At 32.0% G+C, this 27,301-nt stretch overlaps 1 protein-coding gene across 3 annotated transcripts in view; it reads right to left on the reverse strand.

Moving 5' to 3' along the window:
• LOC142322217 (uncharacterized) overlaps positions 1 to 27,301 on the reverse strand; it is a 96,293-nt gene that overhangs the window by 17,416 nt on the left and 51,576 nt on the right. For all 3 annotated transcript variants that reach the window (XM_075361046.1, XM_075361056.1, XM_075361038.1), the window contains 3 exons: positions 7,460 to 7,585; positions 4,379 to 4,534; positions 2,076 to 2,193 (listed from right to left, as the gene is read on the reverse strand). In XM_075361046.1, coding sequence (XP_075217161.1) covers positions 2,076 to 2,193; positions 4,379 to 4,534; positions 7,460 to 7,585 — 400 coding nt within the window. The remainder of the gene's footprint in view (positions 1 to 2,075; positions 2,194 to 4,378; positions 4,535 to 7,459; positions 7,586 to 27,301) is intronic.

Below are 27,301 nucleotides of genomic sequence, written 5' to 3' on the forward strand. Positions count from 1 at the left end.
TCACAACTGGATTCAAAGAGATCTGGAAATTTATAAGATCCATCCAAACTACAACATATTTATTCATTATGCATTAAGGACTGGCATACCATTATCTGCCTATCAACCGCAACAACAGAAATACAGACAAGAAAGATTGATATAAAAAGAGGGATTTTTTCCAAGGTGATTCGTTAAGTGCTTTGTATTCTTCCTACGTCTCAACCCTCTATCATCGGTACTATATGAAACCCAGTACAATTAGCTTTCAAGAGTAGAGAGCATTACAGTGTTAAAATAAATCACTTGCTATACATGGACAATATAACACTAAATGCAGTCACACTTACACAAATGAGGGGTCTTCTGTGCATAACCAAAGAAATAACCACAGATATGAAGATAGAATTCTATATTAGTTAATGTAAAATATTGCACATTGAGAGAAGTTGATGGAAAGAAGAAATCAACTGGGAGGCTCTTGATGATGAACTCATGGAGAGCCTACAGACACACAAGACATATAAGTACTAGGTATCCTCCAAACTGAAAAATTCAATCACAGCTGAATCAAAAGTAAACTAAAAGAAAAATATAAACAACATTTCAGTGTATTGAATTCAAAGCTGAACTCAAGAAACCTATTTAGGCAATTAACACCTATGCTATATTGCTACTAACATATTCCTTTAGAATCATCAAATGGAGCATGACAGGTCTTGAGGATCTCAAGAGGTTGAATCTGACTGAACTGACCAGACACAGATTCCTTCATCCAAAGCCTTGCATAGAAAGAATAACTTTACACAGGAAAGATGGTGAGAGAGTCTTTCATACCCAGCACAATAACCAAATAAATAGGCATAAAGAATATTTTTAAATAAAATTATTACATTTTTTCAAGCAATAGCCCCAGAAGATAAAGATCTCACTCCTTTTAATTTGGCCAGTACACACAACGAAAATAAAGATAATACTGGACCAACGATCCATGCAGAAAAACTACAAAGATGGTCAGAAAAGACACTTCATGATAAATACAGGAACACCATCCAAAAAACCCCATAGACACAGATCTGTCCTACAAATGGCTGCAAAAGGGAGAATTTTTTCCTGAAACAGAAGGATTTCTACTAGCAATTCAGGACCAAGTCATCTCCACAAGAAATTACCAGAAACACATTCTGCAGGACTCCACAATCCAGACCAACAAATGCAGTTAATGTCATATAGCCACTGAAACAATACAGTAACCATGTTACTGGAGGATGTAAATGGTCGGCACATACTACATAGAAAGATATGATATAGTTGCAAAAATAATTCATCAGCAAATCACAACAGAACAGCTTAGTTATAGCAGAAACTCTGTACTACAAATACTGTACACCCCAGAATCAATCCTTGAGAATGAAACAGCAAAACTATACTGAGACAGGGCACTACTACTCACCAACTGAACTGTTACTGGCATAAATAGTAACAGTTAGGCTGTACATTATTTTAATAGATAAGAAGAATAAAAACACCTGTTTCATAGAAGTATTCATACCCAATGACTACAACCTACAGCAAAAGAAAATTTCAAAATACATAAGCTTAAAGGATAAAGGATCTATGGAAACAAAATCAAGTCATTATAGTATCAATGGTTATCTACAGAAACCAATAGTTATATTCTACAGGAATCACTACAAGAAACCTTAAAGGCTACCTAAATAAACTAAAATTCTAGAAAATACTCATACTACAATTCAGAAAGCCTTAGTGTTAAAAACATATAAACTAGTCTGACAGTCTGTAAACAATCAGTAAACCATTCATGACTTGGCTAGTCCTGTCATGATTGATACCTTCCAGATATGAGACAGAAAAAATGGAAAATAATAATAATAAACAGTTTAAAATATGAAATCATCACAAAATTATTATTATTTTTATTTTTTACTTAATATAAATTGTAAAATTTTTCACTGAATGAGCTAAAATATTTCTTGTAAAGAACAAGGTAAAATAACCAAAACAATAAAGTAATAACAAACCCCATCTATTTGTGAATTGATGGCTACTCCTAGTCAAAATACAAAAGTAATTACCTAAGATTCCTTGAAGTATTTCATCATCCCATGGAAAGAGCCTCATAATATCCCATGAAGGAAATGGTATATGTAAGAAAAAACCAAGTTTACATCTCAAGTTTTGTTCCTCTGCTATCTGTAAACAAAATTACGCTGTTACTCTGAATAACCATTTACAAAGTACAACACTTTCTAGAATTGATGTCTGTGATTGGTAGATCTTGTATAAAAACAGAATTAGCACAAGTTCAAGATAAAGTTAGAGAATAGTTTTTCTGTTAATAAATATGTATACAATATAATACATGTAATGAAAAACCATGTTTAATCTACTACGTTTTGATCGCTGAAGGTTAGCATTATTCAATAAAATGTAACTCTCTGGTTGTGTAACTGCATGCAGTTGATAGAAGTTTAGGATCTTATGACTACAGAATGGATTTTTACGTTCTAGCGAAATAACAAAAAAACAATTCTTTTTTACATCCTACAAAATGGAATAATATGTTCTACAGACGTCAAAATACTTTTTTCAAGTATTTTACAACTAATTTTGCTCTTTGAATGTAAATTGAGGATTATATGATGTAATTTATTATTTTAATCATTTCTTGTCATTTGTTGAGAATCCAACAAAGAGTAATCATATAGCATTGATATCATAATGCAAATTTATTATTATCTGAGGAGTTTTAGAGTATCATCTCTAAATTTCACCAGAATAAAGCTAGATGTGGAGAAAAGGATCAGTTTTCAGTTCAAGAAGAATTCACACTAATATAATTTAGAATATAACACAAAAACATTGGTTTGCAACATCTAGAAACAAAAACTCATACTCATTTGATTTTTAGCCAATCTAAATAATATGGTATGAAAAACTTGATCAATGGCTATAAAATGTGTGAGACTCACAACTGTAGGAGATACAACTAAAAGATTAAACAATATTATAGACTTAAAACTCTTAGGTAGAAGTACTCACTTGCTTAAAAAAATGTTCTATCTTTTATTAAGCTTGAACTTAAGATGTTTTATCAAACTCTATCCTCTCATGAATGCAGCGCAATGAAAGAACAGTGATATATTTAAGTAGACCAGCAGATTTATCATGTAGGAAGCAAATGTAAGTATTACTTACCACATTTTCAATTAAAATGGTTCATTTCTCTTCTCCATATTTATTTGTATAACACCACAAACTAAATTGTTTAATGATTTGCATGAATCACTAAATGAAAAAATAATTTAAATTTAATTAAAATTAAAAAAATTAAAATTATGTATTATTAAAAAATATTCAAATTACATAGTTTGTATTTATGCAAAAAATGTATTAAATAAAAATCCTTTTCCTTCTAATTGCCATGGAATTATCATAAATGCCGTTGAGAATTATTAAGAAATAATACTAATCACTTATTAATACACATAGTAATAGTAGATGATTTTGTTCTATTATATTTTTAAATAGTGCTAAACCAATTCTTGTAAAAAATTTCTTGTTCATTCTTTTTTTTAATATTAATCTTTATTACTGTTTTTTCTTATCTACCATATAAAATGAAAAGTAACGAAGGCTATGAAGTTAGGAAATTAATTTTTCTGTCACATGAATAAAGTATATAATTCCAGTTGTAAATATAAATTGTAAGAGATATAAATACATGATTATTTAATAGGGATTGGATTACCTAAACAATATCTCAATCCTTTGACTTTTTTTTTACGTAAACTTAATTAAATAAAGGCTTAAGTAATAATGACATAGAGTTTGTCTAAATTTCATGCAGCTAAATGAGAATTTGTGAAATTTATTATCAGATGCACAAACAGGAAGTAGTAAGACATCAAGTTACAATAAAATTTGCTGAGTTAGTAAGAAATAATTATTATTGTATACTGTTTTAGTTGTGCATCACTTTTAAAAGAATTCAATGACAATTATGAGTTGTTTGAAATTAATAATAAACAACCTCAATAAGGAAGTCATTACCATTGTACAGAACTGAATTTCCACGACTTAAATATTTAAGTGCTCTAATATTTCAGATATTAGCGTTTTAATATATTATTTTAACTTTCCAATTTTTCTACTACTTCTCTTAATGACTTTGACACCTATGAAGAGACGTGTTGTATTCAGTGATTTATATCTGTAAATATACACATGTACGAGAATACATATGAACTGAGGATTGTATGCAGCATTTATCATTATCTATGAACAGAAGAACTTTGTTAACTTCAGTGGTTTTCTTTATTAATTTTAATTTTGTTTATTAATAATAATAATAATATTATTATTATTATTATTTTACCTGTCTAACTGTTGTGGCAGCAGTGAATAATTGATAATCATGAATCCAAATGACAGGAGCAACGTTATGCTTTCCTTCTGCATCTAAATCTGCTAAAACTTTTCTTAGAGCTTGTAATGTGCAGCGTGCAAATTCTTCATTTACTTGTACATAGGCCTGCAGTAGATAGAAATATTTTACAATAATGTACAATATAAAATTTACATTATCAATGATATTCATATGTGTTCAATAATCTAAACAAAATGACCTAAAAATTAATTTTTTTTCATAGTTGTATAACAGGAAAATTTTATGAATAATAAGTTTTATAATTCAGTATTTCTATTATATACTTATTTGAAGGTACTTAGGATTTTATAAGTTAAGATGAATTATATTTTATCAAAGGACCTACTGATATAATGGTTAGCTGGCTTGGTCTAGGCAGTGGTCTTTAAACTATGATCTATGTACCAAGGACTCTTATATTTAGAGCCCTTTTAAAATGAAAAATAAAACAAACATAATGAAATTAGTTAAAGGTAATAAACATATTACTGTGATTGTAATCTGTAGTAAATTATTTGATAAAATACCAATTATAAATGGTGGAATTAATAGACAAAATGTCCATTTAGTTCATGCTAGTGAATTACATGATTTTAATGATGTGATGGTATATTAATAATTTTGATTAAAAAGCTAACCAACTATCCCTCAATAAATATTCATATTTGTCCTAGTCTGAAGAAGTTTGGTAACCTCTGTTGTAGAAAAACAAATGTTGCCATTACATTACTGGTTTTCTCTTTGCTTATTTACCTCACAGTTATAACAAAGAGTAAAAAACAAAGATGATTACAAATATTTTTGCTAAACCAAACAGGGACATTATGACAAAACTGGGCGATTAGCTCAAGAAATTGTACATGATTATAAAGTTGTAGTTCACTGTAGACATAAAGAAAAAATGATACAAGATGAAAATAAAAAAAAAGAAACAGGTTCTGCACATAAGCATACAAAAATCACAATGTAGATTTATAGATTTTATCCTTATTACTACTGCAAAAAAAAAAAATAATAGTAATTAAAAATTATAAACATTTTATTTTTAATAAAAGTTATAATTTTAATCAAGACTGAGAATAGTGTATGGATGCAGAGGTATCTTTCAAATGGTGAGTTAATATTGTTGAGTGTTTGTGGTTCGACAAGGATATTGAGAGGTAGCACACAAAAGAATTTCTTGTAAATACAATTTATTACTTGTATATAACTTATACAAATTTCAAATTAAATTGTAAATACCAAAATTCAATTATGATTTACTATAAACTTTATAATGAATAATAGAAACTAATATTGAGTTAACAATAAGATAACAATAGAAAGGTCTACAATCCACTTTATTCAAGTATTATTCACTTCTACTGTTTACAAAAGAACTGCCCTACATTTTGTAAATGAATAGAATAATGTCACTTTCACTCCTGTTCACAAATAACTCCCCGAACAACTTCTGTTTTCAACCCTGCCCAAAATTGAATACTCGTGAGCACTCCCCATCTCTTTGTTACCAAACACCTACTCCGAATGATGCTGCACAATGTGATCACATTTATCACATGCTGAACTTAATATGAACTTGGAAAACTGTCACTTCGCTGTTCCCCGGTAATATTATTTTTCCTGACCTAGAGTACTAGAACCAGACCTGTCTTTTTGATTGTTCAAGCGTAATAATTACCATTTCGGATCTTCCACGCTTTAATATAAGTTCTTTTCTTGAAAGAATCCTTTTACCTTCTCTTCTAGATTGTTCTTTCTTCATTTTCTCTCTTTATCTTCTATCTGGAAGCTTCTCCACCCTTTATGTACATATATTTATACGTATTAATACATATGATTACATCAAAAACTGAATTTAAAAATTTAAAAAAACAATTTAAACCGTTAATGTTGTAACATTAACGGTGTAGCTGTCGCCCAAAAGCGGACATTTTGTTTGTTAACAGTGCCAATAATATGAAAATAGGTCTCGTTTGAAAACCAATTGTTGAATGAAACATCGTCTCTCCCTTCTGATCACTGTGCAAACTCAAATCTTTTTTGCCTGTTAGGGTGTGTTAACTTATGCAGGACAGTCAATTTGTATGGAAACAGTTTAAGATCACAAAGAATGTTACAACATACTTTGTACTGTACGACAAGATATTCCTATTTTTCGTAAAGCCCTCCATGTAGACTTTCCTGGACTAAGTTGCATGGCAGTTCTAAGTGCTACGATATTTTCCGAGGAACGAACGGGAGCTGCTTTAGATCGTTTATCCTCTTTTATGTTACTTTCTTCCTCAAATTTCCGTTATAAACGGAAAATGATGTTTCTTGCTGGAATCGATCGAGTGTTAAAATGAGCTCAAAATTGTCGCTGAGCCACTGTAACACTTCCTGATTCAGCATAAAGTTCACAACTTTACGCGCTGTGAGTTAGACAAACGTCGTGATCAGCTGTAGCTCAACAATAACTGAGGTGTTGAGGAATCAGAAGCGAATTCAAAGACTAAGCAACATATACCGGTATTTCCAAGAAATAGGGAATACACATGCATAATATGAAACACCATTTAAAGAATATTTATTTATAATCGACTTTATAAATGTCAACTTATCGTGTGCTTCCCTATGTATATATATCAATAAATGAACTACCTAACAAAGTAGAATAATAAAATAATATATATATTTCCTACAGTAAAAATGACACGTGGGTCTATCTTAATTTTTGAACCTCAATTAAAAAATTCTTACGTAAAAAAGCGAAAAAAGTAAAAGGATAAATTACTCTAAAAAATAATTCAGTACTTTGTTTAACTAAATACCTAAAATATCTTTTTTAACAGTAAAATGACTATTTTATTAAAAAACGTAAAATATGTTCAAATAACCAGTAACATTTTTGATTACCATTAGTTCATTGTTACCTTATATTCTGCTAAATTAAAAATTTAATTCAGCATTTAATTTATCCATTAATTTTGATTTTTTTTTTATTACATTTGTGACGTTTCAAGTGATCAACAAACTTTTAAAACTTACTTTCCAGGCATCTGCTTTAAACACTGCTCTGTCTGGCATTGAGTGAAATAGAGGCCAAAATGTTCCATTACAGCATCCATTATAGTATTTTTCGAATTGAGCCTCATCTACATGAACAGGTATAATCTGAAACAATATTTTAATGTCTCTACACAAAATATATTTTAAATTATGACTATTAATATAAAATAAAAATAAAATATTAATTAAACATCTAATTAAAAAATATTATTATTGTGGACCATTTTCATGAAAATATCAAAGAATATATTTCTGGGTAAACGACGTTGGAAATTTGTAATCCAATTTCTGAAACTCATTTTTATTTTTTAATAAATGCAAGTAAATTTATTTGTAATGAAATCTTTTTACTTTTTAACTTTACTGAGAAGACCTTTGTGTATTGTGAAACTAATAAAAGTACTGGTTACCGTAATTTCGATCAATTCCTGTATAAATTAATTTAGGCTACAAAGTTCTATTTTTTCTGAAGGATATCATACGTATGAAAATATTATTTCAATTAATTTTTATTTCCCTGCGCGAAGTAAAGGAAGTATTGTGATCGCGAAAAATCACAGATTTTCAGATATCAACGGAAGAATCCATTTTGACTAGTTTCGACGTGATGTCTGTACGTACGTATGAACGTATCTCGTATAGCTCAAAAGCGATTAGCCGTAGGATGTTGGAATTTTGGATTTATGACTGTTTTAACATCTAGTTGTGAACTTCCCCTTTTGATTGCATTCGACTCGACCAAAACGTTTTCTTAACTGCAGTAATAAACCCTCACTGAGAGCGTTTCAAAGATATATCATAATGTAATTATTTTCGTTGGTTCCAGAGTTGTAGCCAAATATAAGTTTAATTTTGAAATATTTGGATCTTACGAGGCGAAGGCACATCGGTTCGAATCAAACTTCATCTCATTTTTTCTTTTAACTTTTTTTAAATTTAAATATATTGATTTATTAATAACCTCTGATTCTAAAAAAAATTTACGATAATAGTTATTTAATAATAACAATAAAAAAAAAAAAAAATATGAAAAAATATCAGAAGTTATCAATGAAATAAAATTTTATGTACTTTTCATTTTAAAAAATCCCTTTCGGCACGCCGGAAGGCGGAGGTAGATTTCACCGGTGCTAACTAGGGGATAAAAAATATTTCCACCTTAAAGTTAAGAAAAACTTCAAATTTACTCAATACGACAGTCGTTGCATGTGAAAAAAGTTTCACATGTTTAGCAAACGACAAGCCCCATCTTCTTAAAATTCCAGCAACATTTTGGTCATCCCGAAAGGATTGGTCATATCAAAAATTGTTTCCGATAAAAGTTTTAGGTACTGTTTAGAGGACTAACGATCTCTTTAAATCGATTTGATACTGTACCTATTAAGGAAGTTATGATTTTTTTCTTGTCATCGAAACCCTATTTTTTCATTAGGTCCTTCAAAGGACCTAAAACATAGCTTTTTTTTTATAGTAGTAACTTTAAACGAATTCGATATTTTAGTTAATAAGAAAGTTATGGCGATATTTGTTTTTTTCGAAATATCTCTCTCCATTTCCACTCCCGTGGTCCGATTTTGCCCATTAACGAACCGGACCGAAATTTTGGGTCGTTATATTTTATGTATCAAATTGAAAGTGATTAGCGCAAAATTACCGCAGTTATCGTGTCCACAAGAAAATGAAATATATATATATATATATATTTCACTCAAAAGTACACCGTCATATATATATATATATATATATATATATATATATATATAACCTTTTGAGCTGACGGTGGTTTTGAGATCTGGAGAATGTGAAACGCGATGATATGTCGAAATTTTCCGGAAGTCGAATCACGGTATCCATTACAATGTAGCTTTCTTGTAACATCTACCTTTCTCTTTCTTTTTCCTGTTTAGCCTCCGGTAACTACCGTTTAGATAATACTTCAGAGGATGAATGAGGATGATATGTATGAGTGTGAATGAAGTGTAGTCTTGTACATTCTCAGTTCGACCATTCCTGAGATGTGTGGTTAATTGAAACCCCAACCACCAAAGAACACCGGTATCCACGATCTAGTATTCAAGTCCGTGTAAAAATAGCTGGCTTTACTAGGACTTGAACGCTGGAACTCTCGACTTCCAAATCAGCTGATTTGTGAAGACGCGTTCACCACTAGACCAACCCGGTGGGTCTATAAAATCTACCTAAAATTTGATTTGAACACTACATGACTTACTTGGACCCCTATTAAATTACTTGTATACATTTTTAAAAAAATGAAAAATACATAAAATTTTATTTCATTAATAACTTCTGATAATTTTTCATATTTTTTTATTGTAAAACTTTTTTACAGTCAGAGGTTAATAATTATTGATAAATCAGTATATTTAAATAAAAAAAGTCGGATTTGAACCGATATGCCTTTCCCTTGTAAGATCCAAATACTTCATTAATTAAAATTCTATTTGGCTATAATTCTAGAACCAATGAAAATACGTACCACTTAGTATATATAGTTGAAAAGCTCTCAATGGGGGCTGATTACTGCAGTGAAGAAAAGTCCAATACAGCCGTCACGCCGAAACTAGTCAAAATGGATTCAGGGATGATTAAAATGGATATTTCCGTTGAAATCTGAAAACCGAAATTTTTCGCGATCACAATAATACTTTCTTTTCTTCGTACAAGCAAGTAAAAATATATCATCAAACGAAAAATATTATAAAAATATATTCAATAAGAGCAGAGTTATTTTATAATTTTTTATTAATATAGAGAATAAAATTTTTGATTTTCAATGATTTATTGAGTAATGGAGTGTATAACGGTAAACAACCTCTTATCTAAAATCAAACTTGTAGCTGCTTACAAGATTTACTCGTATCGAGGTGAAATACAATTCTGAAAAATTGTTGCAATTAGAGACTGTTTAAAGTTCGACCTCGTTTATATGAGGTTGGATACAGACATAGATTCTTTATGTGGAACTAAAAACAGATGCAAGAACTACTAAAAACCTTTTGAAGAAAATCAATAAAATATTGTAGATATTAAATTCGGTTCGGTTTGTCGTTTTAACTTTGACAATTTTAAATAATTTTCATTTCCTAAACGCGAGGAAAAGTAAAAAAAAAAAAAAAATAGCTTTTTATTTTTATCTAATACTGCTATGTAACTTGGGTTCAGTTTGAATTATCTAATGTTACTTATTTTACATAAACAAAAATAAATCTGAAAATTAAAACTAAAATAGAACATTTATTTTGGACGAAAATTAACTCATTAGGTGATCGCATTATAGAAGATCCATCGGTTAGTTTCTTAATCGGACACTGAAGCGGTTACATCTTCCCGTTTAACTTAAAAACATCTGCTTTATTGTTTACCATTGGAATACACTTAATGTAATTACATGATATTATTACTAATGATGTTATATAAAGTTAGGCCTACTAGGCCATAGTTTATTTTGATCATTACCCACTAGTATCATAGGATGTTATTCGATCGAGATATCATAGGTTAGGTTATAATTCAACTACTATTATCACATAAATATTTACTAAAGCTTGACCTCCAGTTGAAATATTATATTTCTGTTCTTACTGAAAATAAATTTATCTTTCTTATAGTAATATTAAGAAAGATTTCTTTATTATATTTATAAAAATCATATAAAACGATAAATTATGGTTTACTTGCAATATTGAGTTTAAAACATCATTTCCTTCTCCGAATTAGGACTATCATTATAAATTATTAAATTATATATGTACTATTAGATTATATAGTACTAGCGTACCCCGTCGCGACTTCGCCAACAATATAGATGTAGCTTCAGTCGCAATGCTTTTTAATTTAAGATCAAACAACAAAAGATCAAAGAACAAAAAATTTATTACAATCCCAAATCTAGCATCCCCAACGCGGCTTCGCCCGTGCTCTATGGTTACTTGAGCTTCTCGTCACGATCAGATGGTCGTGGCTCGCTTCGCTCTCCCTTCCCGTTTTCTCGCGTTTCTCTTTCTCTTACTTCCCATTCCCCCTTCTCTTCACCATTTCCCTTTCCCATTCCTCTTTCCTCTTTTATTTTATCTGTTTTCCCTTTACATTTAATTTTCCCGTTTTTTCTTTTCCCCTTTTTTATTTTTTCCATTATCCCCTTCTCCCTTTTTACCCTCTTCCCTTTTACCTTCATCTTTTTTTCCTATTTCTCTTGTCCAATTTTTCCCTTTCTCCCTTCTTCCCCGGTTTTCGATTCCAGTTGGTTTTAGATGAATTTCGGTATAGGTTTATTTTGCCGCTAAGCAGAAATTATGGTAAAATTCTTTGTTATTCCTAATTTAAAAACAAAGCCTTTTCCGGACACATATTTATTATAAACTTTTTTTATTATTTTAAACAGAGAAATACAGCTGTAAAAATTAACGGCATTCTTCTAGAGCACTCACACACTCATTCTATAGCTCTGTGCGCGCACACGATCTATTAATATTACTTATTTGACAGATGTAATGAGTTACTTCATTTCCATGCTTTACCTACGCTTTTAATCTCCACCAATTTTTTTTTTTGCATCTGACATCTTCAATTATTTGCTTTACATATTCTAATTTTTTAATTTCATTTTAATTTAATTATTTTATTTAATTTTAATTAAATTTATTTAATCCCCTTCCTCTTTCCCCATTTCCCTTTCCCCTTCCTCTTTACTCTTTACTCTTTTATTTTTATCTTTTCCCGTTTTTCCCTTTTTTCTTTTTTCCATTTTCCCCTTCTTCCCTTTTTACCCTCTTCCCTTTTCCGATTTTTCCCTTTCTCCCTTCTTCCCCGCGCGTAAATCAGTCCAGTAGTTTTTAAGTCTATAGCGGACACACATATCGAAAACATTGCAATGGAATCGTAAAATATTTAGTATAGCGTATGATGCTTTTACGTCAAACAGGTAGCGCTGTTATTAAAAAAACATGTTTTTCTTTTTAAAAACACGAAATTTAGTTTTTTATCGATTTGAACCCCTTAAAATCAAAATTTCGCTAAACGGTTTCTTAGTGCTTGCCTACTTAAGATACGAAGGTACCCTGAAAATTTTAACCTTCTACCTATAATAGTTTTGGTCGTACGTTGAGTCAGTGAATCAGTCCAGGACATTCTCTTTTATATAAGAGATTAGCTGAAAAGAGAACTTTATCCAAGAAATATTAATCGAAAATGTAGCGTATTTCATCAACACTAATCTCTTTTTAGTCACTGACTGTGGAAAAAGTAAAAATAATAAAAGAAAACTATGTTAAACAAGTAAGAATAAGACCGTGTCTAGAATGGTAATACGATGTAATTTCGTCAGCGTTTAAAATTTCTATGAATCTTTTTTTAAAAAAATATAAACATTCCCTCGTGATTACGTTAATGAATAATGAAAACAAGTCAGAGGTTATGATAAAACTGAATTATGTACATCAGAATAGTGTATAACTATATAAAGACGTTGAAAATGGAAAACAATTGATCTACTTTTTTTAAGAAACATAATTGTACAAAAAAAAAATCACAAGTAAATAAATTTTTAAAAATCAACCAACAAACCTGAAGGATAATCAGTAAAGGTTATAGCACTATTAGCCGTACTCAATGTTTTACTTAATTTTTAATTGTCAAATCTATTTTTGGCATAGGATATGAAATATTTTCAGGCTAGCGAGACTTTTTTCGTGAATCATCAAGATGGTGTTTGGTTTTAGAAGGTAAGAAACTGAGATTTAATAGTACGAGTTTAAGCCTTTTCCTCGAATCATCTTTCCAGCCATATAAAAACGAAACCTTCGCAACTCTTTATTTCTTTGATAAAGTAGCGAGATGATTATTGAACAATCTTCAATAAATAAAATACATATTCTAAAATGTAGATCTCTCATTCTCCTATATTTTAACGTTAACGTTTAATTCTAAACCACCATTAAACTTCAATCCCAAATTTAGAAGAAGTAAAGTTTGAAGATAATATTTAAATAAAGTATATTACGTGCAGAAAATCTTCTAAATGTTTGTTTAGTTCGGATAGAACATTTTCTAATAATGTATTTTCGCACTCAGAACGATTTAACAGCGAAAATTTCCCACATAACTTTACGTAATTTAAAATACAAATTTAGGAGTAAGATTTGTAATGTATTATGTTTATTTAAAATATTATTTTATTTTAATTACAACTCTTAATATTCCTATCTTATATATATATATATATATATATATATATGTATTTCTTCTGTCCGTGTCTATGTGACTGAACTCCTACTAAACGGCTGGACTGATTTTGATGAAATTTTGTGTGTGTGATTAAGTTGATTCGGAAATGGTTTAGATTCACAATTTGATCCGATAGAAAATGTTTTTTTTTAATTAATTAATTTGTTTATGTGTTTTTGTTGATCGTGGGATAGTTAAGGTTCACAATTGAATCCGGTAGGCAGCGCTGCGATCGCGTTTTAGAATTTTTTTAATTTTTGGCATATCAGACAGACCCGGAAGTTGGTGCTGCGATCGGATTCAAGGAAATTTTTTTATTTTGTTGTTTTTTCGCATATCAGTTACTTGCGTCGTAGCTTATTGTTGTTATTATATTAAAATTCTTATGTACAGAGTGATTCAAAGAAACGGGAAATTTTGAAAGTTGTGTTAGTAGCCGTGGGCGATTGGTACCACTTGATAAGTGGCGCCAGCCTCTCTAACCAAACCTGCCATTTAGTTGTCATGGATCCTTGGAGTGGTGCGCAACGTGCATTTGTTATCAAACCGTTTTACAAAAACAATGACAGTGTGGAGGGAGCGCGTAGAGAATTTCGCCGTCATTTTAATCTGGGACGGCACGACCGTGTTCCATCAGCACATGCAATTAAAACATAGATATCTAATTTTGAGGAAACTTATTCGGCAATGAAAAAGAAACTCCAGGCCGTGAGCGAACCGTCCGTACACCACAGAATGTTCAAGCTTTACAAGATGCTGTCACACGAAGTCCACATCGGTCAATCCGTCGTCTCTCAGCATCTTTACAATTGCATAGTTCAAGTGTTCGAAGAATGTTAGTGAAGGACTTGCAATACCATCCGTACAAATTGCAGATCGTCCAGGAACTGAAACCGAACGATGCAGTTGTGCGAGCACAATTTTGTAATGCAATGCTTCAGAAGATAAATGATAACGAAGAGTTTGTTCACGAGCTGTGGATGTCAGACGAAGCGCATTTCCACCTCAGTGGATTAGTTAACAAGCAAAATTTCAGATTCTGGGCACAAGAAAATCCTACGGAGCTACACCAGCGTCCGTTGCACAGCCAGAAAGTGACCGTGTGGTGTGTTATGTCATTTTACGGTGTTATAGGCCCTTATTTTTTTCAGGATGACAACGGTCTTGCGATTACAGTGGCATCGGCTCGTTACGTAGCCATGCTTGAAACCTTTGTTGTGGAACAACAAAAGAGATTTCCACCAATTCTTAACACAGCTTGGTTTCAACAAGATGGAGCAACGTCACATACTGCATGAATATCGATACGCCGATTGTTTGGACAACGTGTCATTTCACGAAATGGTGACATTAGATGGCCTCCCAGATCGCCTGATCTCTCAGCTTGAGATTACTTTTTGTGGGGTCACCTTAAAAGCAAAGTGTAATTTTTAATATTTCCCGTTTCTTTGAATCACCCTACTAGAATTGTGCGCTTATTGAGAATATTATATTATTATTTATTGAAATAACGTTTTAAAGTGTATTTAAAAAATATACATTGTGCAAATTTGTAAGGTGCAGTATTGAAGTGAGTATTTTACATGATTTTTCATGAATTTTAATGATGTATACACGTGCATTCAATAACAATCAACTTAACCTATAGATTTAAATTGTCAGTTATCATTTGATTCCATACAACTTATGAAGTATTGAACGGCTCTTTGAAAATAAAAATGTAAGTTTGTAAAATAAATTATAACGTTTATAAAATTAAAATATAAGTTACTTATAATAATTATAGTTTAAAGTTTATTTAAAAAATTGAAGTTATAATTTTTGTAGTTGATTAATTTTATAAAAAAATTTCTAAAATTTTTTTAAATTTACAATTAAATTTTACTGAAAATATAGTACAAAGATGCTTTGATTGAAAGTATATTTCCAGATTTACAAGCTAATTACTTTAATCATGCGTGGCGTGGCTACGTGAGCGAGCTATTTTGGCCGCAAAAAATATAGATGTCGACGAAATTAATTTAAAACAGTCATTGCCTGGCAATGAAATATCATTCAAATCGATCGACACTGTTGTCGATCCTGAGAAAGTTGTCAACTATCCTGTTACATTCTTGAATTCACTGGATTTACCTGGAATGCCACTACATAACTTGCGATTGAAGATCGGTTCACCAATCATTTTGCTTCGAAATTTGAATGCACCAAAGCTATGTAATAGCACGCGATTGGTTATAAAAAAATTCACGGGCAATGTTCTTGAAGCTACCATTTTAAACGGCAAGTTTCAAGGTAAAGTTGTTCTTCTACCACGTATTCCAATGATCCCTTCAGACTCGCCCACTCCACTCAAACGTTTGCAATTTCCAATTCGCTTGGCATTCGCAATGACTATAAATAATCCACAAGGCCAAACAATGTCAATCTGTGGGTGGTTGCATCTAGAAAATCTGTGCTTTTCGCATGACCAATAATATGTTGCGTGTTCCAGGGTTGGCAGACCATCAAGTTTATTCGTTTATACCCCTTAGGGATTAATTAAAAATATTTTTCCATCAAATCGCATTAAGATAAACAAAACAAATTTTATTCCTGTTAATATTAAATTAAAAATATATTTAAAGATTTATTTTTTGTACGTTAAGAAAAATATACCTGTCATAAAAATGTTTTGAGTTTATTCTTTCTTGCTATTATTTAACATAGTTTTAAGATATAATCAACACATTTAAGTTTATAGTATACAGATACACTCACACGGAATTGAGATAGGTCGAGTTGTGATAACTGTATGCGTGGTGGCGTCAGGTATTTTAAAAATAATTTTTTTTTTACATATTTTTTCATCAAAACGGTCTAAACAATTTATAGTTTATTTGAATTTTTTTAAAATTTTTGGATTTACAACGTTTGAACAGGACAACGTCTGTCGGGTCCGCTAGTCTATAAATAAAGTAACGCAAATAAAAACGAAATATTGATACAATTAAATTAATTAACCTAAAACACTCATAATAAAATACAAACAAGAAAAGTTGTATTGCCTACCTAAGTGAAAACTTAGGTATTTCTTGTATACAAATTAGAAAAAAAAAACAAATTGTTATTTTAAATAAAAATGTTAGAAAACAGTAAAAGTGAATATAGTTAAACCATACGACAAAGATATTAAAATAACAATAATGTTTGATAATTATTCAAACATGATTCAGAAACTAACTATCAACTAAGGAATAATGAATAATCTAGATCAAGTATATAAATCATATAATAAAATATATAATGTATAAAGTAATGAATAAAAAAAAAGTATAAGTAATGTGATGCATAAAGGAATATGTGTTATAAAGTATGTAATATATTTAAGCAAAAAAGTAATTCAAGACTGCAAATCAACTTAAGTAAACTAATACAACATTTAAGACAGTAGTTAAGAAACCAAGCAAAAGAAACAGAGAAACAACGTTAGGAAGTAATCAATTAACTTCCCAAATATTTTTGTTTATGAGTTGAACACAAAACTCTCTCATGTTCTCATCTTCAATTCACAATTTCAATTATATTTATATCGTTTACCCCTAAATTTAAAGAAATTTCCGGTAGGGAAGATAAATCGGTAATATAAAATCTTTTAGATGAAATTCCCCATGTTTGATAACATCAAACATTTAGCAAAGTAAAAAAAAATCGATTTAATAAGAATTAAATTATAAATACCAGAATAGAGTCCGATCTATTAAAAGCTTTACAATTACTAATAAATACTAATACTCGTGTTAAATTAACACAGTAGAAAAATCTACAATTCGTACAATTCACTTTTTGCAAGTATTATTTATTTTTACCGTTTACAAAAGAACTTCCCTGCACTTTATGAATGAATAGAATACTATCACTTTCACTCCTGTTCACAAATAACTCGCCGAACAGCTTTTTTGCTTTCAATAACTATCCAAAATGGAATACGCATGACGCACTCTTCATTTGTTGTTACCAAACACTTTCTGTTATCGCTTTTATCGCACTCTGCACCGAGCTCAAAGTTGAAATATACTAACTCTGTCCGCTAGTTCCCGGCAGTATTTATACTTCCGGGCATGCAGAACCAGTACTCGACCGTCCTTTTGATTGTTCAAGCGTAATAGTTTTATTGACCGTGCCTTCTGTGATTTTTTATGACATATTCTAGAAAGAATCCTTTTGTCATTCCTTCTAGATTCCTTTTTCTTTAGTTCCTCTTTCTTTCTTCTTTCTGGAAGCTTCTCTACCCGTTACAATATACTAAAACGTAGTTAATTAGTAATATTTGCAGAGAGATGTTTACAAAATGACTGAATAACAGTTCGGTAGTTTTATGAGCAAAGTAAATAATTTTTATACTTTTGAATAAGATTATTTTTAATTTAAAATATTTTTAATTTAAGTAACTATAAAATTACAACCAATAAAGATCTTGTTATGTTTAATGCAACATTTACTGTTTTTAGCCGACCATAAACGCTCAAACAAATATTCTGAACCAGTGGCGGTTCGCGTATAGGCACTGTGGAACTGCAGCACACCCTATTTCCACTTGATATTATCGATAACCTTTAATATAACGAGTCCTTTTTTTCTTTAATTCTTTCTTTAAACTTGTACAATATATAATCCTTAAGTTTAATGACAGCAGCCGTCCCCCAGTTTATGAAAAAGATACAAAAATCGTTGTGTGAACCTGTGCGCTTCACAGTATCAGCGGCGTGGTGTTTGTTGTGCGCATGCGCACATAGGAAACTGCAAGGGAGCGAGAGCACACTGTCGTTCCTGCAGTGCCGATCCTGGTGTGCTGGTGGAAGGTAGTTTTGTTTTACTCCACGTGTGTATGGAACGTTCCTTGTTCGTTCCCTTTTCTAATTTAGTCGGTGGAAGGAATATGAAAGTGGTTTAGTTGTTTTTTTCAGTAGTGTTCAGAAGATGGCGGAAAGCAAGGACTCTTTGATTGCCAAATCTTTTCAAAAACACTCTGGAATGGCGAACGATAAGATAATTAGTAAAAACTAATTATGTATTTGTTTCTGTGTACATAGAAATTTAAATTAAGCACCGTTGGATTATAGTGTTTTAAAGCGGACATTTTATTATGTTATTATCTAATGATATTAAAAGACATCTGTATTGACATTTTATTATTTATTCGGTTTTATTATATTATAGGTTTTTTACATTATTTATTCGTTGTGAGCGCCACCAGGTGTGAACTGGTTTCGCAATGGTTCAAATTAAAAAAATGTCTTGTTTGAAACCTGAATCAAATTTTTGCGATCACTGCCGGGTGCAAGCTAGTTTCGCTATAGTAGTTTACTTTCGTAATTATTTAAAGTGTCATCTAATATTAAGGAAACAAAGGAGTTGGTGTCCAAGAAATCAATTTTGAAGTTTAAAGTGTTTTGAGTCAGTTTAAACCTTTTCTTTTTTGTGGGTACGGCTAATAATATCAAAGTGGGTTGTTGACAATTAGCAGTGTTAAGTAATTGATGCAGTCACAATTCAACAACTACCTGAAAAGGAGGAAAAAAAAACATAAATATACAAGTAAAATGTATTTATTGGAACAATACGCAGTATCTCGGTTTATTATAAAACAACACGTGATACTAACATACCATGAAAAAATCTGATGTGGACACCACAAGACTTCCTTATACGCCTATTAAATTACATATGCACATTTTTTTAAAATGATAAGTACATTAAATTTTATTTCAATAATAACTTCTGATATTTTTTCATTTTTTTTATTGTTATTATTGAGTTATTTATCGTAAACTTTTTTACAATCAGTGGTTAATAAATCAATATATTTAAATTAAAAAAAAAAGTTAAAAAAGAAAAAAGGAGATGAAGTCTTATTCGAACCAATGTGCCTTCCCATTGTAACATCCAAATATTTCATTAATTAAACTTTTATATGGCTATAACTCTGGAACCAATGAAATTAATTTCTACTTATGGTATGTCTTTGAAAAGGTCTCAATAAGGGCTTATTATTGCAATTAAGAAGAAGTCCAAAATCAAAATGTTTTGAATTTTGGGCTTTTTTGATCACTTTTGGTGCACTCGATTGCAATCAAAAGGGGAGGTGCACAATTAGTTGTTACAACAGTCTTAAATCCGAAATTTCAACATGCTACGGCTAATCGTTTTTGAATTATGCGAGATACATATATACATACGTACGTACAGACGTCAAGCCGAAACTAGTCAAAATGGATTCAAGGATGGTCAAAAAGGATATTTTCTTGAAATCTGAAAACCGAAATTTTTTGCGATTACAATACTTCCCTGTACGAGTACAAAGAAATAAAAAAGGAGTATCTGTTACGTTTTCACCCCCTCTTGCCATCGGGTGCTGAAACCTAGCAAACTATGGTCGCCAAACCATCACGCCACTCTACGTCACAAGCTGCTCCCTCGAGCACTGTACGTAGGTCTTCTAACCAGTCTGCACTCATACCTGCCCCAAGGCGGTCGAGTCCAGATCGACTTTCTCAATTCTTGTTCGGATGAACATTACTTTAAGTTTTATTTAGCTTATGTTTGCTATCTTTAACGTTAATTTATAAGTTACAAGTGTTATGTTACAAAGTTATTTTAAACCGCCAAGACGGCGTACAATCAAACAATCCTTCAGTAATCAACAAGGTGTTGTCTTCATTCATCACCTACGAACACATACAGTCCACCCTCGCTCTAAAATCTACCGCAACGCTGTTAACCAAGGGCGTCTCGTCGACGTCGCTACAGTATCATTAAAATTATAAAAAACTTAAAAAAATTTTTTTAAGAGAGAATTCTGATTATAAGCAACTTAATTTTATTTTAATGAATTGTCCAATTAATTTTAATAGCTGATAGATGCAATATTGTAGATTCACTACTTCCTTTAAATATTATTTTGTTTATTTAAGTATCACAAAATGTGTTGTCAAAATTGTAAAGTAAAGTTAAAATTCATTCGAGAATTTACTGCTACAATTAATATATAATAGTCATTATTTGCACATCTAGTTCTATTTTTAACTTTTCTACTCTTACTGTTATTAACCATCGATTTTCATATTCGTTTAATATTTTTATATTATCTTTGAAATATCTTTCTGATTGAAAATATTTCACATTAACTAGTTTTAGGATTTTCAATATTTGTATGGCATGGCATTTTCACACGTTATAAATAATACATCTCATCCTCTGAAGCAATACCTAACGATGGTCACGAAGGTTAAAAAAAAGGCGGTGTTTAAAAAATCTTCTGGAGATTTGAATTTAAAACGAAAAGTAGCGTTATATAGTTGTATAACGGGTGTACAAAAAAAAATATATTTCTCTTTCGGCACGCCGGAAGGCGGAGTTAGATTTCACCGGTGCTAAGTAGGGGTTAAAAAATCCTTGATAGCAGAGAAATTGTGTCTCAGGTGGCTATAAAATACTTGGGAATCTGGGTTGACTCCAGACTAAGATTTAGTACTCAAGTACTCCAGGCTTGTGAGAAGGCGGAGAAAAGGAGGAGGCTTATTGCTAGCCTACTTTCGAATACAAGAGGACCCTCCCAACATAGGAGGCAATTGATTACTGGTGTGGTCTATTCAGCCCTGCTATATGGCGCCGAGTTGTGGGGGGGCGTTTTTAGATTTGCCTAGTACAGGGGTAAATTGGAATCTATCCATAGGAGGTATTGCATCAGAGCAGAGGCCGCCTATAGGACGGTGTCCAGGAGGCGGTTGAGGTGATTCCCGCCTTCACGCCTTCTTCTTGATACTGGATTCCCGCCTTTAGACTTGATAATGCGGCGTAGCAGAACTAGGGAACTGAGAACACTCTTATTAGAGGAAAGGAAGCGTTCTGCTGAAGAATTAGAAGAAGAGATCGCACAAACATGGCAGGAGCGGTGGGATCGAGCCACGAAAGGTAGGTGGACCCACCGCCTTATTGGGGAAATCAGGACTCATGGCACGCTGAGTTTTGAGTCAACGCAATTCCTGGCGGGTCATGGGGGATTCAGGTCTTATTTGTATAGATTTTGGCTCGATCAATCTGAAAATTGTCCGGAGTGCGAGGTGGAAGAGACCCCCTCACATGTTTTTTCTTTGTGTCCTTTGAGCGTAGAGAGATGCTCCATTGAGCGTAGAGAGATGCTCCATTGAGCGTAGAGAGATGCTCGGCAACCTGAGACCTAAGCACATGTTTCGTCCTGAAGATATCCTACGAGTCCTATTACAAGGTGAGGTACAGTGGAAGACTATAGAAAGATTCGTGAGGACGGTCATGAGGAAACTCTGATTATATAAGGAGTCCCGCAGAGGAGAATGGCGCCGGAGGGCGCGGGGGCGGACAGGACCTCGGCTGAGTGCCTAGGGGGCACCCCGTACGTGTGGGGGTTGCCTGGGTGCGATGAGGCCGGAAACACTCTGCTCGTGCGTCTGATGGTAGCTACTGGTAAGTGGTGTGACTATTTAAGTTTTCTGTCTTGACGGCTGTGTGAGTGTGTAACGCGTGGATGTTAGTAACGTGTCCTGTTTTCTGCAGGTTCTGGTCTGTTGTTGTCGGCGTATGTATTTGACGTGCTGTATGTGTTGCTTCCAGTAGTGTTGTTTGTGTGATGTGTGACATTGTTGGATTGTTATGACAGTAAGTGTGTGCGGTTCACCCTTCTTCTGATGAAATGTTTTTACAAGCAGTTCCAGGAAGGGGGAAGCCAGGGGTGGAGGTTTAGTCGGTAGTGCGCAGATATACATACTCCCTTGGTTAATACTGCCGGAACCTGTTAGCGAGCCCGACATTGCTTAGGCGCCCGTAAATGGGGTTCCTCCACCACTTTAAAAAAAAAGTAGGTGTTAAAAAAGATTTTCACCTTAAAGTTAAGAAAAACTTCATTTACTCAATACGACAATCGTAGCATGTGAAAAAAGTTTCACATGTTTAGCTACGACAAGTCCCATCTTCTTACAATTCCAATAACATTTTGGTCATCCCTTGCTGTAAGGGTTGGTCATATCAAAAATTGTTTCAGATAGTAGTTTTAGATAATGCTTAGAGGACCACTTTAAACCGATTCGATACTGTGCCTATTAAGGGAGGTTTTTTAGACCCTTATCCAAAGAATAGGAGGAACTTTAAACGAGTTCGATATTTTACTTAATAAGAAAGTTATATCGATATATTGTTTTTTCAAAAACGTCCCCCCCCATTTCCTTCCCCACGGTCCGATTTTGCCCACTAACATTGGCAAATCATAGCGATTGGGATGTGAAACACGAAGATATGTCGAAATTTTCTGAAAGTCGAATCATGGCATCCGTTCCAACAGGTAGCTTTCTTATGAAATCTACCTAATATGGCGGTTTTAAATTATTATATCTCTTGAATGACATGAACAGTGTTGATTTAAGGCTAGAATCAAAGAGCAAAAATGAAAATTCTAGTTGCGCACTCAGATGTGAGGTTGATTTCTTATCTTTTCTCTTGACAGCGCTACCAGCAAAGAAAGTGACTTTGAACAGAAAGTCTTAGTTTAGATTTTAGCTGCGGTTTGTTAAATATGAATCTACAGTTAAAGTTCAATGTTCGGTCCATAGGAAGTTAGTTGTGATCCTTCCAGTGGCAATAATAACATACATCGATGGGATAATCAGTTTGAAACGACCGAATGTGTGTAAAGTGAAGAGTACGGGGCGAACAAGGGTGTCTGAAGAAAATATTGAACGTATCAGGCAGTCTTCCTGACAAGTATCGCAGTTACCTTTATACGGATTTGAATACTAGATCGTTGATACCGGTGTTATTTGGTGGTTGGGTTTCAATTAACCACGCATCTCAGCAATGGTCGACGTAAGACTACACTTCATTTACATTTATACATATCATCCTCATTCATCTTCTGAAGTAATACGTTATGGTGGTTCCGGAGGCTAAACAGAAAAAGAAAAAAGAAAAGTCTTCCTGAGTAATTAGGAAGGTCAGCCATGAACTACCGATGCCGGTGATGACAGTGTGGAATATTTTAAGGAAACGTTTACATTTGCGTCAATACCGTTTACAGCTGTTACAGACTTTAAAGTCTCTCGAATACGTTGTACGTGCCTAATTGGTGATCAAAATGTTGCAACATGAAGATGAAATTTTCTTGATCGTATTATGTTTAATGATGGGTTAACATTTCATCATAGTGGAAAAGTTAACGCACATAATAACAATATCTGGGCGCCAGAAAATCTCCATGAACACGAATTGCTAAAAAAACTACCCGTTGTTAAATGTTTACTGTGAGATATCTGACGGCAAGTTTACAGCCTTTCTTTTTCGCTGAAGCAAGATTTGCTTATTTGGATATCCTGTATACATGGTTGTTTCCTGGACTACAAGATGGACCAGAGAATTTTATTTGGCAAGAAAATGGTGCGCCTCCTCGCTGTCATAATTCTACGAGATCGATTCAATGACGTTTTCCCAAGCGCTGGATTGGTGGTATGGTATTGCGGTGACCTCCAAAGTCACCGATTCGACGACTCCAACTGATATGATTTTATACATGTCTCTCCGCTACTTGTTGATCTAACCGATTCGACGCACGAAATTGAAGCGTTTATCGCTTCCATTATTTCAGACATGCCGATTAAAGTACGGGATTAACTCTCCGTTCGGTTGAATGTGTGCCGCATAACGAAAGGTTCTCACATTGTACAGATGCATCGAAAACGTCAAGAATTACTCTTTCATTTTATTTGTGATTCCTTATAAGTCAAAGTTAAGACGGACATAAAACTATATTCTTTTGAAGTAAAGAGTAATAAAAATACTTTATATAATCTGATGTGGACACCACATGACCTCTTTATACGCCTATTAAATTACATATATACACATTATTTAAAATGAAAAGTACACAAAATTTTTATTTCATTAATAACTTATGATACTTTTTACTTTTATTGCTATTATTGAATTATTATTTATCGTAATTTTTTTTTGCAGTTAGAAGTAATAATTATTAATAAATCAATATATTTATATAAAAAAAAAATTAAAAAAAGGGAGATGAATTCTGTGATTCGAAACGATGTGCCTGCCTTCCCCTTGTAAGAACAGAAGTTTTCATTAATTAAAATTTTATTTGGCTATAACTCTGGAACCATTGAAAATAAGTAGTACCACTTATGATATGTCGTTTAAAGCTCTCAATGAGGGCTTATTACTGCGGTTAAGGAAAAAATCCAGATTTTTTTTGGATTTTGGGTTTCTTTGGACAATTTTGGTTCAGTCCACTGCAATCAAAAGAGGAGATATACAACTAGATATTACAACAGTCCTAAATCCAAAACTTCAACATCCTACGGTTAATCGTTTTTGAGTTATGCGAGATACATAAGTACGTACAGACGTCACGCCGAAACTAGTCTAGTTACGATGGTAACTAGACCATCAGGGATGGTCAAAATGGATATTTCTATTGAAATCTGAAAATCGCGAAATTTTTCGCGATCACAATACTTCCTTTACTTCGTACAAGGAAATAAAAAAAGATTTTACAATCTTATTAAGTAAACTTCGTATGTTCGTACTTGAAGTATTTCGGAAAAACTCGGAATATGAATATTTTCGGAAGAAAAACAGAAAAAAAGTTATGAAATGTTTAAATATCATTACAATTTGTTATTAAAATAATATTTTTATTTATTATTTTCTATGTTATAATTACATTTTATTTAAATTTAGACGTACATGCATTTATTTTCTGTGTATTTTAAGTGATGAACTGTATTTTATTACTTCATGACTTTAATTCGTATTAATATAATTTATAAATTATTATCGCAAAGAAACGGAAACCATGTACTGATGTAGTAAAAAAATACTCAATTAACATAATTTATAAGTTTAAATTTGATTATGAATAATTATTTTATAAAATAAAAAAATTATGTGCTAATAATAGAAATAATCTAAATGTTTCGAAATGTTTTTATCAGTAATTATTTAATAAATTCTTAAGTACAACGGTCTGTAGTAGAATTTGGTTCTGTTAGCTAATCAGTTTGGGAAAATTTATTAATTTTAATTTTTTTTTTTGTAAATAAGAAATAAATAAATAAAGTCTAAGTAAGTAAAAAAAAAAAATTGATGTGGTGACCACAAGACTTCCTTGTACCCCTATTAAATTAAATATATTTTTTATAAATTTGTATTTTTTATTACATTTTTTTCATATTTTTTATTTATTTTTTTGTTATTATTGAATTATTGTAATTTTGTTTTACAATCAGAGGTTAATATTTATTAATATATAATTATATTTAAATTAAAAAAAAAAAGTTACAAAAGAAAAAAGGAGGTGAAGTCTGATTCGAACCAATGTGCCTTCCTCTTGTAAGATCCAAATATTTCATTAATCAAAGTTTTATTGGGCTATAACTCTGGAACTAATGAAAATAAGTACCACTTATGATATATCGTTGAAAAGCTCTCAATGAGGGCTTATTACTGCAGTTAAGAAAAAGTCGAAAATCCAAATTGTTTTGATTTTGGGCTTTTTTTGGACACTTTTGGTTCAGTCGATTGCAATCAAAAGGGGAGATTCACAACTAGATGTTACAACAGTTCTAAATACAAAATTTCAATATTCTACAGCTAATCGTTTTTGAGTTATGAAAAACACATACGTACGTGCAAACGTCACGCCGAAACTAGTCAAAATGGATTCAGCGATGGTCAAAGTGGATATTTCCGTTGAAATCTGAAAATCTAAATTTTTCGCAATTACAATACTTAAGTATAAGGAAGTAAAAATGTTGTATGAATAAAAAAAAGTCTCTTTACTCTTCTCCTTTTCATGTCATCCTTTTTTAAATCTTCCACTATTTTTGGTTTCTCTTCAAAGATACGGTCAGTTTATTTATACGATCATCTCTTCTTACCAAATGTAAAAACATATTCTTATGAAAACCATTCTGAAATTACTTTTAGTTATTTTTTTAGTTTTTAAACTATCAGTCTTGTTTTCTTACATTCCTTTCAAATACTTAATTTACACTACTGTTTTTATTTTATTTTTTATTTATGGATAACCAGAATAAATAAAATTTACAAATCTGTTTGGAATTTTTGATTCGCTACCCGCTACACAGAAAAAGGCGATGAAACTTGGATTCTGTATTACACGCCAGACAGAAAACGGCAGTCACGAGAATGTCGTCATCCTCAATCACCAACAAGACCGACAAAGGTCAAGTCACAGCCATTTGGACGCAAACCGACGGCCACAGTCTTTTGCGATCGGTTTGGTATACTGCTGATCGATTTCATGCCACGTGGAACGACTGTAAATGCAGAAGCCTACTGCGAAACTGTACCTAAGTTACGGCGCGTCATTCAAAATCGGCAACCTGGGCGGTTGACCACGACGTCGTCATGGTGCACGATAATGCAGGTCCACCTGTTACGGGTCCAACACGTGATTTACTGGCAAAAGTTTGGGAACTTTACGATCACGCACCATATAGTCCGGACTTAGCTCCTTCTGATTACCATTTGTTTGGGAAA

The sequence above is a fragment of the Lycorma delicatula genome, chromosome 1 (genome assembly GCF_047948215.1).
Source record: "Lycorma delicatula isolate Av1 chromosome 1, ASM4794821v1, whole genome shotgun sequence".
NCBI classification, from domain to species: Eukaryota; Metazoa; Arthropoda; class Insecta; order Hemiptera; family Fulgoridae; genus Lycorma; species Lycorma delicatula.